Genomic DNA, 12,221 nt, shown 5'->3' on the forward strand with positions numbered 1-12,221 from the left:
TGGCATAGCAGTATATTTATAAAAACTGGGGCATGCTCTTCACTTGAGGAAAGCTTGTTTTTTAGTTTTAAAGCTTCTGTCTTCTGAGACTGGTTATTGAAAGACAACCAGTTATTGATTAACAGTCTGTCTGAGACCTGTGCTTCAAAGACTGCCTTTTAGCATAAAAATTCTTGTGACTTACAGAAAAAATATAATGTCTAGTAGCATTTACAGGAACAATACCTGTTTCTGTCTCTGGGGAGAGGGAACTTGTTTTTGCAGAACATCCTGACAGTAGTGATTATAATGAGAGCTTTCCCATCTGACTCAAATATTTCATGCTGCGTAGGGATTATTGAATATTACTCTGTGGAAAAGAGTCAGCCAAAGAGGTTCTAATTACTTGGGGCTGAGCAACAGTGCACCTACTTCCCATTCTCTGCACAGGGTTTTCTCCCTTTCTTTTTGTCAAACTTTCCTTTTGCTTAAATGTTCTTCAAATAAAACCAGCATTAATTGTATCCTCCAGAACGATTTAATATGTAGTATAACATATATTTGTGAGATATATATCAGAGATACTTTTTTAACAAAATGTTTTGCCTGTAAACTTTTGAGAAGACTTTGCTACTGGCAAGTATTAAAAGATGTGACATCACTGTGTGCATATGCTTAAACCTTTGCTCCCTATTGCACTCTTGAATCTTTAAATGGGAAAATCCAATGAGATCTGACTTCTGTTACATAACACATTGCTATGCAATTATAAATGCTAACGCCACATTCCAAATACCTTTATTTTGTGCTGCTGCAAAGTAGTGCAATGTTGGATTATGTTTTATGCTTTGCTTTTTAAAGGGAGAAAAATAAAATGAGGAAAATCAGGAGTCTATTGGTGTCCTGCATGCCTTTAAGATTAATTGGGACTTTGTACTGAAAGAGAAGCTAATTTGTGTTGAATGCAGCTCACTGCTGAGTAAGTGGAGCGTTGCGGCTTATGTTAATTGGCAGTTGTGCCTTTTCTGCTGTTTCCTGGTGCTGTACTCGGTGACCTGGTTGGGCCAGGCTGGCATGGCTTGTATCTGGTCAGAGCTGCTCACACACTGCTGCTTGCAGAGCAGGGCTGTTTTAATGGGACACTTGCATGGCAGGATGGTCACGGTGCGCTGAGCTCTGCCTGTCACGTGCCAGTAGAACCAAGAGGTGTGTGTGTGCTGTGGTGCTGGTGGCCAAGCAGATGGAAATGGAGACTGCATGCCAGGCTGGTTTGCTGGCTCTGCTTCCACTGCATTGGATTGCCTATTCATAGACTCGATGAGATGTAGATATGTACAACAGTTGTTACAATCTTCTAAACAGTTTGCGTATCTTTTGGTAAAGGCTATAGATACAGAACTGCCCAGTCAGCCTGGGAAATAACAAATTTTTAAGTATTTCCATTCCTTGTCCTACACAGGTAAGACATTCTAAGATATTGTAGTGTGGTTTGTGATTTTGGTGAAGTTTATTGGCTAAGATTTTTCATCAGTGGTGTTTGTATTTCCACTGTCTTGTGGGTACCTTTTGGAGGATATCTTAGTGTCAGAACTTTCCAAGCAAGGATTGCTACTGACTGCTGTGGCAAAGTAGAGAGCAGTGCTGTGGTTAAGTGCTTAGTGCTTTTGATGTGAAGGGAAGCCTTTGTCCCTGTATCTGCCCTTGTGCAAGTAGGGCACTACCCTTCACCCTCATACTATGACGTAGGTGAGGCATCACTGACAACTCTTCCAATACTTGAAATAGATTATTTGAGAAAGAACAATAGATAAGTATTGCTAAGGCATTCCTCTACCCCCAGGTAAGCAAAGTAGGAACACTTATCTATGGAGAAGATGGGGTATGGTTTGTTTTGAGGGTTTTTTTAAAAAAGTCCTTAAACAAATACAGACATAAGCAGGTTATTAATGCCAGTGGAGTGTGAGAAGAGGTTACCCTTTTGACTGCATCACAGGCTTTGGCAAAACGAAGCACAAAGCTTGTAGACAGTGATTCTAGATCCTGTTCTTGCTCTATTGTGTCAAGTACTTTCCTTCTAAGAGAGTGGGGAAAAAGCTCTGCTATTTCCTGCTATTACCTGCTGTAGTTAATTCTACAAATAGATGGACACTGAATTTTGTAGTCAGCTGTCACAACTGGAAAGATGTCCCATGGTATCAGTTGAAGTCCACCTATTAGGAAGTACCTAGCGACTTAGGTACTTCCGTTTATAAGCATGGAAAAGCTAGAGTTCATGTGTGCTCCTTTCCCATGGTTTTTGGAACCTCTTCCAAAGGTCTTTTAAAAGAGAATTCTCTGAATAGGAGTTGAAACTGATAATTTAAGAAGTGTATGAGGTAAAAACAAGGCTTACTGACCTTGAAGTATTTGGAATATTGCATGGGTTAGTTGCAGTTGAATGGTTTACTCTTTTCAGAGCTGCAAATGTTTTGCACAACTGTAATTCTGCCCTATGGAGTTGTAACTCATGGGTAGTGCAGAGCTCAGTTTGTCCTAAGAGGTGCTATGTGTGGGGAATTTTAAAGATGTCTGGCAAGGAGATGCATGCTTAGACTTGCGCAATACCATTAAAAAGACTGGGCCTACTTTTTCCCTGTTGTCATTCTTCTGAAGCAAAGTAAATTGAAAAAGAAGTGAATCTGACCACACTTAAAACACTGGTATTCTTCTCTTGCTAATGGACTGAAAGCACTTATTGCCCTGTCTGGATCTTTCTGGCTTTATTGAATTGAACTGCATTTTGCAAGTAAACAATTAGTGGTCTAATTCTTGCTTGAAAAAAATAACCATACAATATCCATTTCAAAGAATGAGAAAGCTCCCAAGGACAGGCATAGCTATAGTACTTCACGTTGCCTTGAAGAAATTGGTGCAAGTTTCTCATCAGCCTTTGAATCCCAGATCTGTTTATCTTTTGAATTATCGGTGGGTCTGTACGTCCTGCTGTCACATCTAGTCATATCTCCAAATAGTAGAACTATCAAAAGTTTTATAATTTTGCAATGGAGTAGTTACTTTCTAAAACTTTTTTTTCTGGCAAGTGGGGAATTATTAGGCGATTAGGCAACTTGCAGAAAGGGAGTTTGGAGCAAGGCACTTATAAAATGAATGGTCTGAATCATCCCTCTCCTCAGTCAGGGCTGAGGCATTCTGGCAGGACTGCAGGCAGTGCTGCTCCAGCACAGCCTGGTATTACTTGTATGGAGAAACAAAAGGCTTCAGTCCTGAAATACCCAGTCTGCTACTCATCAGAGAACAGGGCTCCATAGGATTTAATGGGAAGATAGGTCAAGAGTGTCTGGCACAGGGAAGAGAGGCATTATAAAGAAGAGTTACTTCTACTTGAATTGTATTTTTGTTCTTGAAGTCTTGCTTTATCACACTTCATGTTATTTTATCGAAATGTTTACTTACCTGGGCTTCCCAGAAGCCTGCAATGTGTGTTTACTTGGAAGAGTGTCTATTTGTGTGCCAGTAGCTCATCTGACTTGTGCTGTTCAGAGCTTCCCAGAGATCAAAGCTGCATTTACAAGAACTGGAGACACTAAGATGGACTGGGTCCAGATTCCTTGGGTTTGTTCTTATGCTATTGGCAGTAAATGTCTAGATTGTTTTACAGCCTTACGATCAATTTGCTGCACTTCTTATGCTGGGGGGACCTGGCACTGAATTAAACTCTCCTGCATTTATTTTATTGCAAACAATGCATTGTGAGTCAGAGAGAGAGGGAGAGGTGTTAAAATGATGGATTGTGTTTGTTGTCCAAGATGTATAAAGTCAGCATTTCCAAACCCAAAAGCTAGAAGCGACTGTAATGATACAGTTAGCCTGTGCCTCAGAGAGACTATCACAAAAAAAAGTTAAGTGGTACACTCAATTCTTTGATACGTGGTCTCTGAAGTCTGCATTATTTAGTAGTGAACTGGTCCCAAAAGTTATTGGCTAGCTTTGGAGGCTTGAGAGGCTTTTTCAGTTTGTTGTTTTGGTTGATTTGTTGTTGTTGTTGTTTGGTTTTGTTTTGGTTTGTTTGGGGGTTTTTTGTTTTGTTTTTTCTTTGTTTGGGTTTTGGGGGTTTTTTTTGTGGCTAGTACTTTAACATGGGCTAACAAGGCTGCTGCCTTAAGACTAGGATTTGGCTGCAGCTTATGAACTCCCTCAAATAACACTTTGGGGAGTAATGAGACTGCCTACTCTGCTACTGAATCAAATACTTAACTGCTGCATGGTTGTTCAGGCTCTATTCACTGTTCAGTAATTGCGGTGTTTGATAGTGTGGCTCTGTTTTTTAAATCTGTTCCCCAAATTCCGTAGTCTAGAGCAGTTTCTTCAAAGAGTTGCCAAGCATACAGCTTAACTAACTGCAGAAGAGAGTGTTCTTTCCACAGCATTTTGTCTGCTAGGAGAAAGGGACATAGCTGCAAGGAAAGGTGCCACCAGCATGTCAGGCAAGGTGCAATTCCTGGCAGCTCTCACAAAAAAGATGTGTAGGTGCGTAGTCACATTTAGATACAGATGTGCTTATTTAAAAAGTGAATGGTTGTGTTTCTAAAGGGTACACGCATCCCATGGATACACTTTGACACTACACTAAAGCATTTGGTAAACGGTGTGTGCTTCCTAAGGAAAATGGCCTATCCTGCAACTGTTAGTTGAAGTTCCCATGTCTTTCCACCAATAACATCCTAGTGAAACTAATTTTAGATGCTTTAGCCTGTATTTCTAGGAGCTCCAAAATGATGGTAATAAAGATAAATATTTTTTTCTTTCTTTAATGCTACTTAACTGCAAATTATGGTACTTCGAGCTTCGGGATTCTACCTCCTTTTTCTTATTAAGGAAGCCTGTATACACTGCTGCTTAATGTTAACTTCTTGTGACGGAAACTTGCCTATTTTTGCTCAACAGTGGAAGCTGTGACCCTCCTGTCAGCCTCCTTCTGAAGAGTGTATCAGACATCATGGCTTAGGTACATAAATGTGTGGAATAACTCTGAAGTTCTCTCCTCTTCTAGGACACTGTTACAAGGGAAGCAAATCTTACCCTCAAGTAAATTCCCTCATAACCATATTATTGTTCAAAATAGCTGATTTTTTTTTTTAAATATGGATTCTGTGAACATAGGCCTAACTGAAGGCCAAATGTGTATAGTGACATAAACTACACTTATACTACAAGAAATACTTGAAATCATTTTGGCATCTTAAGTCTCCTACAACATAGTTGAAGAAAGTTCCTTTGCTAAAACTGTGTAATCAAATGTGTAGTTATGGGTTAAGAATAAAAATTATTCTGCACATTTGGATCACATTGCTGGGCTTTAGAAAGAGGGCTTTTTTTCAGCATCTAATGAATTGTCTCAGACTACCTGGATCACCTACAGGTCTTGTTCATGGCAAATGGCTCATGAGGACACAAAGAGAGATGTGGGTTTCTCTCCCCTTCCTTGAATGGGAACTGTGGAACATTTCTGGTATCTGTCATCTGCCAGCCAGTTTCCCCCCTGTCCAGCTATGCTTTGCTTTACACAAGTTATTTCAGGACAGCCATGGAAGTGACTGAGCTTTCAAAAGGGGTCTTTACATTGTTGTTCTTGGTCTTAAGCCAGTGCACTCAGCTGTTTTCAGCTAATGCTCTTTGGAGTTTGGGGAGTGTTTTCAATGTGAGATCTGCTCTCAGTACCAATACTTCTATTTAATTGTTTTTTTGATGTTTATATACTAGCTTGCTCTTGAGTATGGGGGCACTGCCCTTGTGTGTGCAGTTGGAAGGACAGAACTCACACAGTGGGCCAGGAGCCAAGCCAACAGAACAGTGAAGGAGCCCTGACTTCTGCTTATTCTCATGCCACAGTGAATATTGACTTCTATAGAAAAAAAATAAAATTAGGTTATGTTATTACTGCTTGGGGGGGGGGGAAGGAAGTGACTGCTTGTTCATATTTTCAGAAGCTTTTTCTGTTGATGTGCTAAAATAATTTTGTGAGGACATTGAATCTACAGTGAAAGCATGTCTTGCCAGGAGACTCTTCTGCCCCATAATTGTGATTGTTTCCTGTCTACCAGAAGGCAAGCAGTTAAAATATCCTCTTTTCGGTTTAACATGTAAAGAACAGGAAATAAATTGAATAAATCATGTATGATAAACACATATACATAAAATAAATTAATACATAAAATAAAACATGTATGATAAATAACCGATAGGCTAATTTATTATGGAGACATTTATAGACACAAGGGAAGACCAATAGGTGGTTCACAGTTGATTTTACAAGGTCTGCCTGGAGAGCCAAGTCATTAAGTGGGGCAGGGCATGTGTGGAGATGCCTCTTGTCTTTCTACTGCTCATCTGCCTAAAGGTGAAGCCTTGCCTGCCAGTGTAGGGCAATCCTCTGCTAATCTGGGGAAATCCATTTTGTCTCAGTCAGTTGATATAGGCAATGATCTCTTCACTCAGACTGAGCTTTCTTCCTCAGAGGTAACTTGGACGATAGCATTAGGAAGACAGAACATTGCTCTTTCCACTGCAGAGATTAGCTCTGGTCACACTCAGTATTTGACTGAGAAACACACACTTGTCAGTGCATCCAAAATCTGTTGAAATGAAATGGCTGAAGTTTATGAAGATCACTCTCTGATCACATTTTCTTATGCTGAAGTAATGACAGTTCTTTTGTCATCCACGGAGGTCTCTTGCCCTGTTGGCCTGATTTTTTGCTCATTGGTATGCATCATTCTTGAGCCTGTTAGCCTGGTGATCTCAACTCTTATGGATCCTTCTCCCCTTCAGGGCCTGTTCCTATGGGATTCTCTAAAGAAGGTCCCTGAAGAGCTTAAAATCAGCTCTCCTGAAGCCCATGGTTATAATCTTACTTGCTGCCCTGCTTCTTCCTCACCTAGTAATGAACTCCACCATATCATGGTTGCTGCGGCCAAGGCTGCTCCCAACCTTTCACATCTCCAGCAAGGCCTTCCCCATTTGGTAGCATGAAGTCAAGCAGCACACCATTCCCTGTGGGATCCTCCACTACCTGTGCCAGGAAGTTGTCATAAGTGCTTTCCAGGAACCCTCTCTACTGTTAGTCTCTTCTTTGCTGTGTTGCCTCTTCAGCAGGTCTCAGGGTGCTTAAAGTCCCCAACAAGAACTAGTGCCTGTGACTTTGAGGCTGCTTCAAGGTGCCGGTAGAAGGGCTCATCTGCTTCCTTCTACTGATCAGATGGCCTGTAGCAAACACCCACAACAAAGTCTCTCTTACTGGTCTGTCCTCATCCCAAGACAGAGTTTCATACATGCCAAGTGTTGTCTCATGCAGAGGGCAACTCCACCAGTGCATCTTCCTGCTCTGTTTCTCCTAAACAGCACATGGCCCTGCATGACAACGTTCCAGTCATCCCATCCCATGGGAGCTATCCCATCATGTTTCCATAACTGCGATGAGGTCAAAGCCCTGTGACTGCACACTGATCTCCAGCTCCTCCTGTTTGCTCCCCATACTGCATGCACTGGTGTACAGGCACCTTACTGAACTATTTGATTGTGCCAATATCCCCGTGGGGATGCAAAGGGATCCCCCGTATTCCTGTGTTGTGGTTACATCTTTGGCTGCTTGTGCTGGCTAGAGGTATTCCCTCTTTAGCCTCCTTCTACTACTAGGATGGTTGCTATAATTCTCCCCTTCCCACACCCAACCTCTGTTCAGCCTAAATCTAGTTTAAAGCTCTCCCAATGAGCCCTGCTAACTCCTGAGACAGACGGGGCCTGTTTGTTGCCAGCAGGTCCTGTGCAGTAGAAACTGATCTAAAACACTTAGCACACTGGTCTTTACTTGTTTACCTCTTCCAGCTTATAGTACTTTACATGCTCTAGAAAAAGACTGCTAAATTTTCTTATTCTTTTCAGAAAGAGAAGAGTAGGAAGAAATCCTATGTTAAAAACAATTCAGAAACTGATTAGGGGAAACATCTACAGAGCGTGGGACAGTACTCTTGTAACATCAACTCTATATATTTCTTTTCTTAAAACAAAAAAAAGCACATTTTTCTTTTAGCTGGTCTTTTCAAAGAAAACCTCTACCAAGTGTTTTAATCCATTATTTTTCTGTAATGTACACATATGTTCCAGCTCTGCACGGAAACAGCTTTCTCCCTTTTAACTCTCCCTTTTAAACTGAGCTAAAATAGCATCTATTAAAGATTAGCTTCAAGGAGGGAAATTCATCTTCCTCCCTCTTTCCCGCCCTGGCCTGTTATGAACCTTAGTGCCTAAGTTTTCCTTGCATTAGTGCTGCTCAATCTTTATGGCCTAAATGTATCTAGGGCATTCTGCAGCTACTCCAGCACACTGTGTGGCTATTTTTGGCAATGTAGCTTTTGTCTGGCAGAGAGGGATGGCATATGCTCACTGCTGTGCATGTGACTTGATTTAAAGGTGAATGATGTGGTTTTGTTTATGTATATGTATTTATCAGAATTTTTAAAAACCCAACTCTGTATAGTGTGGCAACCCGTACAAATTTAATACGCTTGGCTGCATGAGTTTTTATTCTCCCTTTTTATGTAATTGTATGCTCAGTGAACTGTGCGTTAGAAAGTGAATTAGCAAGTTAATTTACTCTACATGTCAGTGATAGAATAGGTTTTACATCCTCGGGCCATGTGATCTGAACTGTGTGTGAATGTATCAGAATACCCAAACACTGCTTTTAGAACCACTGCGGGGAGGAGTGTTGGTAGTTTAACCTGTTCTCTCCCAAGGGTTTTAATTCTGGTTTGCAGTCACTACCAGTGGGGTGTTTTTGGACAGGTTCTGAGTGAGCTGGGTTTTGGGTTTTTTTTGTGCGCTTTCCATATTTCATATGCTGTACTTCAAGGGCACCTCTTGCAGAGCAAGTTACCTGCTCATCATCTGAACAAAGATAATAAAATTAATGATAATTAATCTTTAGTATTCGCAGTCGAAGGTAATTAACACACTCTCTTTTGAGTTTGCAACTCAAACTACATAATGTTTAGCAATCTACTTCCCTAATATTCCATAAAACTGTCAGGCTCAGTTTCATGGGAGCAGCTCTAGAGCCTTAGTTCCAGTTCCTACAACAGGGTAGCCAGTCCCCCAGCAAAATTCGGTTTCAGTTGTACCAGTTGTAGGACTGAGGGAGGATGTTTGCATCAGAACCAATAATTTGAATAAATGAATGCTAAAAAGAGCAGAGAATAGAAATGTTTTCATCTCAAGATGTAGATCCAAGGTGTGAGAGGCTAAGTGCTGGTTAGTGCTCCTGGGATTTTCATTGCTGAGAGTATATGGGAAGGCTCTGACAGGACCATATGCTCAATCCCACTCTCCCAGGCTCCCTGGTTATATCATAGCCACATGGCTGCTTTTCACATTGCAGGACAGGACTTTGACTGCCTTTTTTAAGCTCGTGTGGATGGGCCAGCATGCAGAGTGGGTGGGAGAAGCCCTTGTGCCACACGAGTACAGTAGTTATTATGGCTTAGCAAATGGTTAGTGTAGAACCAGCATGTTTATTAGCTGTTGGAACTGAAATGGGAGGTATAAGGTTGCCATGATTTTGTTGGTGTGACAAGTCTGGTTTTAATTGTTTCCTAACAAAATATATAATGAGGGAATTGCAGGGGAGAATTATGTTTGGTCATATTACGTAGATGTGTGTTATGTCTTAGTGTAAAGTTCAACATGACATAGAGAAGGTGGCCGTGGAGCGTAGGTATTTCTTAAAATCTGGATTAAATAGGCTATTAGCATTTTTTTTTTGGGGGGGGGGGGGGGGATGAGGGAAGTTGTATAGCAGTTGCTATTAATTTGCTAGTAACTGATTTGCCATAATATTGAGCAAAGTGTTGACATTAATGACTGCATTATGATTGTTGAAAAGACTCGTGTTATCAAGCCAATAGAAACACATCAAGAATTATCCAAAAAATGTTAAAATGCCAAATAATATATTTAATACTAAAATCTTGGAAATGCCTAAGTAAACAATTTGCTTATGTACACATGCAAAAATTCTTTAAAATTGAGGTCCCATCTCAAATCAGTTTTTGATCTTGAAATGCTTATTGGATTTTTTAATATTGCTGTAACTGATGCTTGCATTAAGCTGTTTGAAAAGGGGGGTGAGGGTGTGTTTTAAACAATTGGAGGGCTGTTCAAGGCAAACATGGAGACTCCACTGTTTGACTTCTCCACTTTATTTGGAAGCAGGTTGGAGCTGGCTGACCAAGGCCTCCTTCCCAGGCAGTGTGTTTTGAAATAGGAAGTGGGGCAGTGTGGTAGACAGCTGCCAGCACCAATAACCGGTGGCTTGAGCTGCTTAACAGAGACTAAGCCCAAATCTATTGACGCAGAGCACGGGGAACTGCTCCGCAGACTTCTCCCCCCTCCCTGTCCTTCCATATAATCTCATGATGCTGTGGATGTGACAAACTCCATTTTGATCAGATGTTGAGCCAGAAATGCTGAGAGCAGCTCAGTTTTGACCTCAAAAGGATATCTTGATGGCATGCATTCTCCACACTTTCTGAAACTGCACCTTTTTCTTCCGTGACACCACCTCCTTTCTACTTCAGGTTTGCAAAATTGCTAGCCTGAATTTTTTAAATGTAGGCTGGGAGATTGAAGCCATGCATACGGGGTGACGTGGATCATGCTATGGATGCACAGTAGACCTCTGGGGTGCGAATGAGTGTTCAGTACTGAATATAATGGATGAAATAGGTAAGCACCTTGCTCTTCATATTTCCGGAAAAAGACCTTTTAAATAGCTTTCCAATTAAAATCTGTAAATGGAAAATGTTATCTCTAGTTGTGGGATGCATGTAGTGGTTTTCCTTTGTACTTTCACTTTATAATTAACTATAAGGAGTCTAACATGATGCAAGGAGTTGCAGAAGAGCAATCTGCTAATACATATATATTATTCTGATATATTCTCATATTCTGATTTTCTTTTTTTCAAGATAGATTATGAAAGTGAAGGTTTTATCTTTCTGTAGTACTTGCTGTTAATATCTAAGTAATTCATTGCTAATTGTTTTCTAAAACACCACATTACTTATTAAAGTTGACCTCTTGGTTGTAAGTAGCCATACTCTTGATATATAGTGCAGTTATCTACTTGTTCACAACATTGTTCTGTCTAATTAGTTGTAACTTCAAATCTGTGAAACAGGAAGGGGCCTGTTCGTCTGTAATGAAGTCTTTTACATAAGCTAGGGCCTGCAGTTGCTGAAACAGCTGCAGTGCAACATCCCAATTCCAAAAGTAGTAACAACTTTTGTATCAGAGTATTTCCTTTCCTTCACCCACTCTAGGCCAGACAACTGGCAAAAGATGTTCCGTGGTATGGAAGCACTGCCAGAGTTATTCCCTGAAGGGTGAATTAGTGGTGCTTTTTGTAACTTTTAATCTCTTTAGTTATTCAACTTTGTACAGGCACAATATGAAAACAAGGACATTATTTTGTATTTTCCCTTCTACCTCCATTTCGGTTACTTCTGTTGAATAAACACAGCAAAAATACTTTTTAAAAAAGCAAAAATATTAAAAAAAAACAAAAAAGAAACAAGTTTTTGATGAAGGCACTCTTTTTGCTGCTTCATTTTGTCATTCAGCATGTCTGACTTTTTGGTAGTTGTCTGCTGTGTTTACTCTGTAAACTTTGGGTTATGTCATAAGGGTGTCCTTTCTGTTTACTATGAACTTTCTCTGAAGTAATCACTTAATTGCTTTTTACTTCCTTTGCTCTAAATGCTACTTAACATACCTGGAAGCGGCCTGAAATTGAATAGTAGCTTGATGCTATCGTGCTTTCTATGTGCAACACTTCCATCTGACCCTTATCTCCCCTCATGGATTGACAGCTCACAATCCCTGTACAGAGATGGTCCTTTTCATCATCCTCTGTACCCCAGGTGCGAGCTGCAACAGTGGGGTTTTTTTCCCCCAACAATTGTTGTCTGGCATGTCAGACTCTAGAGTTAATGTGGAGAGGTGGAAGTCAACACAGATTCTGCAAACTGAGGAATGAGCACCTTCAGATGTTGCCTTATGTTGTGGTGCCTGCCTTAGCACACAGCAGTGACCAATAAGCCCTTGCCCATCACGGTACCATTCCAGAGGGCACAGCTCCAGCACAGGATGCATTTGTGCTCATTGCACAATTAGAGGTCCTAGTAAAT

At 40.7% G+C, this 12,221-nt stretch overlaps 1 protein-coding gene across 12 annotated transcripts in view; it reads left to right on the forward strand.

The window, feature by feature from the left end:
• The window catches only part of MAP7 (microtubule associated protein 7), a 110,561-nt gene that overhangs the window by 23,009 nt on the left and 75,331 nt on the right, over positions 1 to 12,221 (forward strand). Inside the window, exon 1 of one of the 12 annotated variants that reach the window (XM_048296101.1) lies at positions 10,437 to 10,758. The exons of the other annotated variants lie outside the window; for them this stretch is intronic. Within the exon in view, the coding sequence (XP_048152058.1) occupies positions 10,746 to 10,758 (13 nt within the window). The 5' untranslated portion in view covers positions 10,437 to 10,745. Of the gene's footprint in view, positions 1 to 10,436; positions 10,759 to 12,221 lie in introns of those variants that run through there. 12 annotated transcript variants of the gene reach the window in all.

Source organism: Corvus hawaiiensis, chromosome 3 (genome assembly GCF_020740725.1).
Source record: "Corvus hawaiiensis isolate bCorHaw1 chromosome 3, bCorHaw1.pri.cur, whole genome shotgun sequence".
NCBI classification, from domain to species: Eukaryota; Metazoa; Chordata; class Aves; order Passeriformes; family Corvidae; genus Corvus; species Corvus hawaiiensis.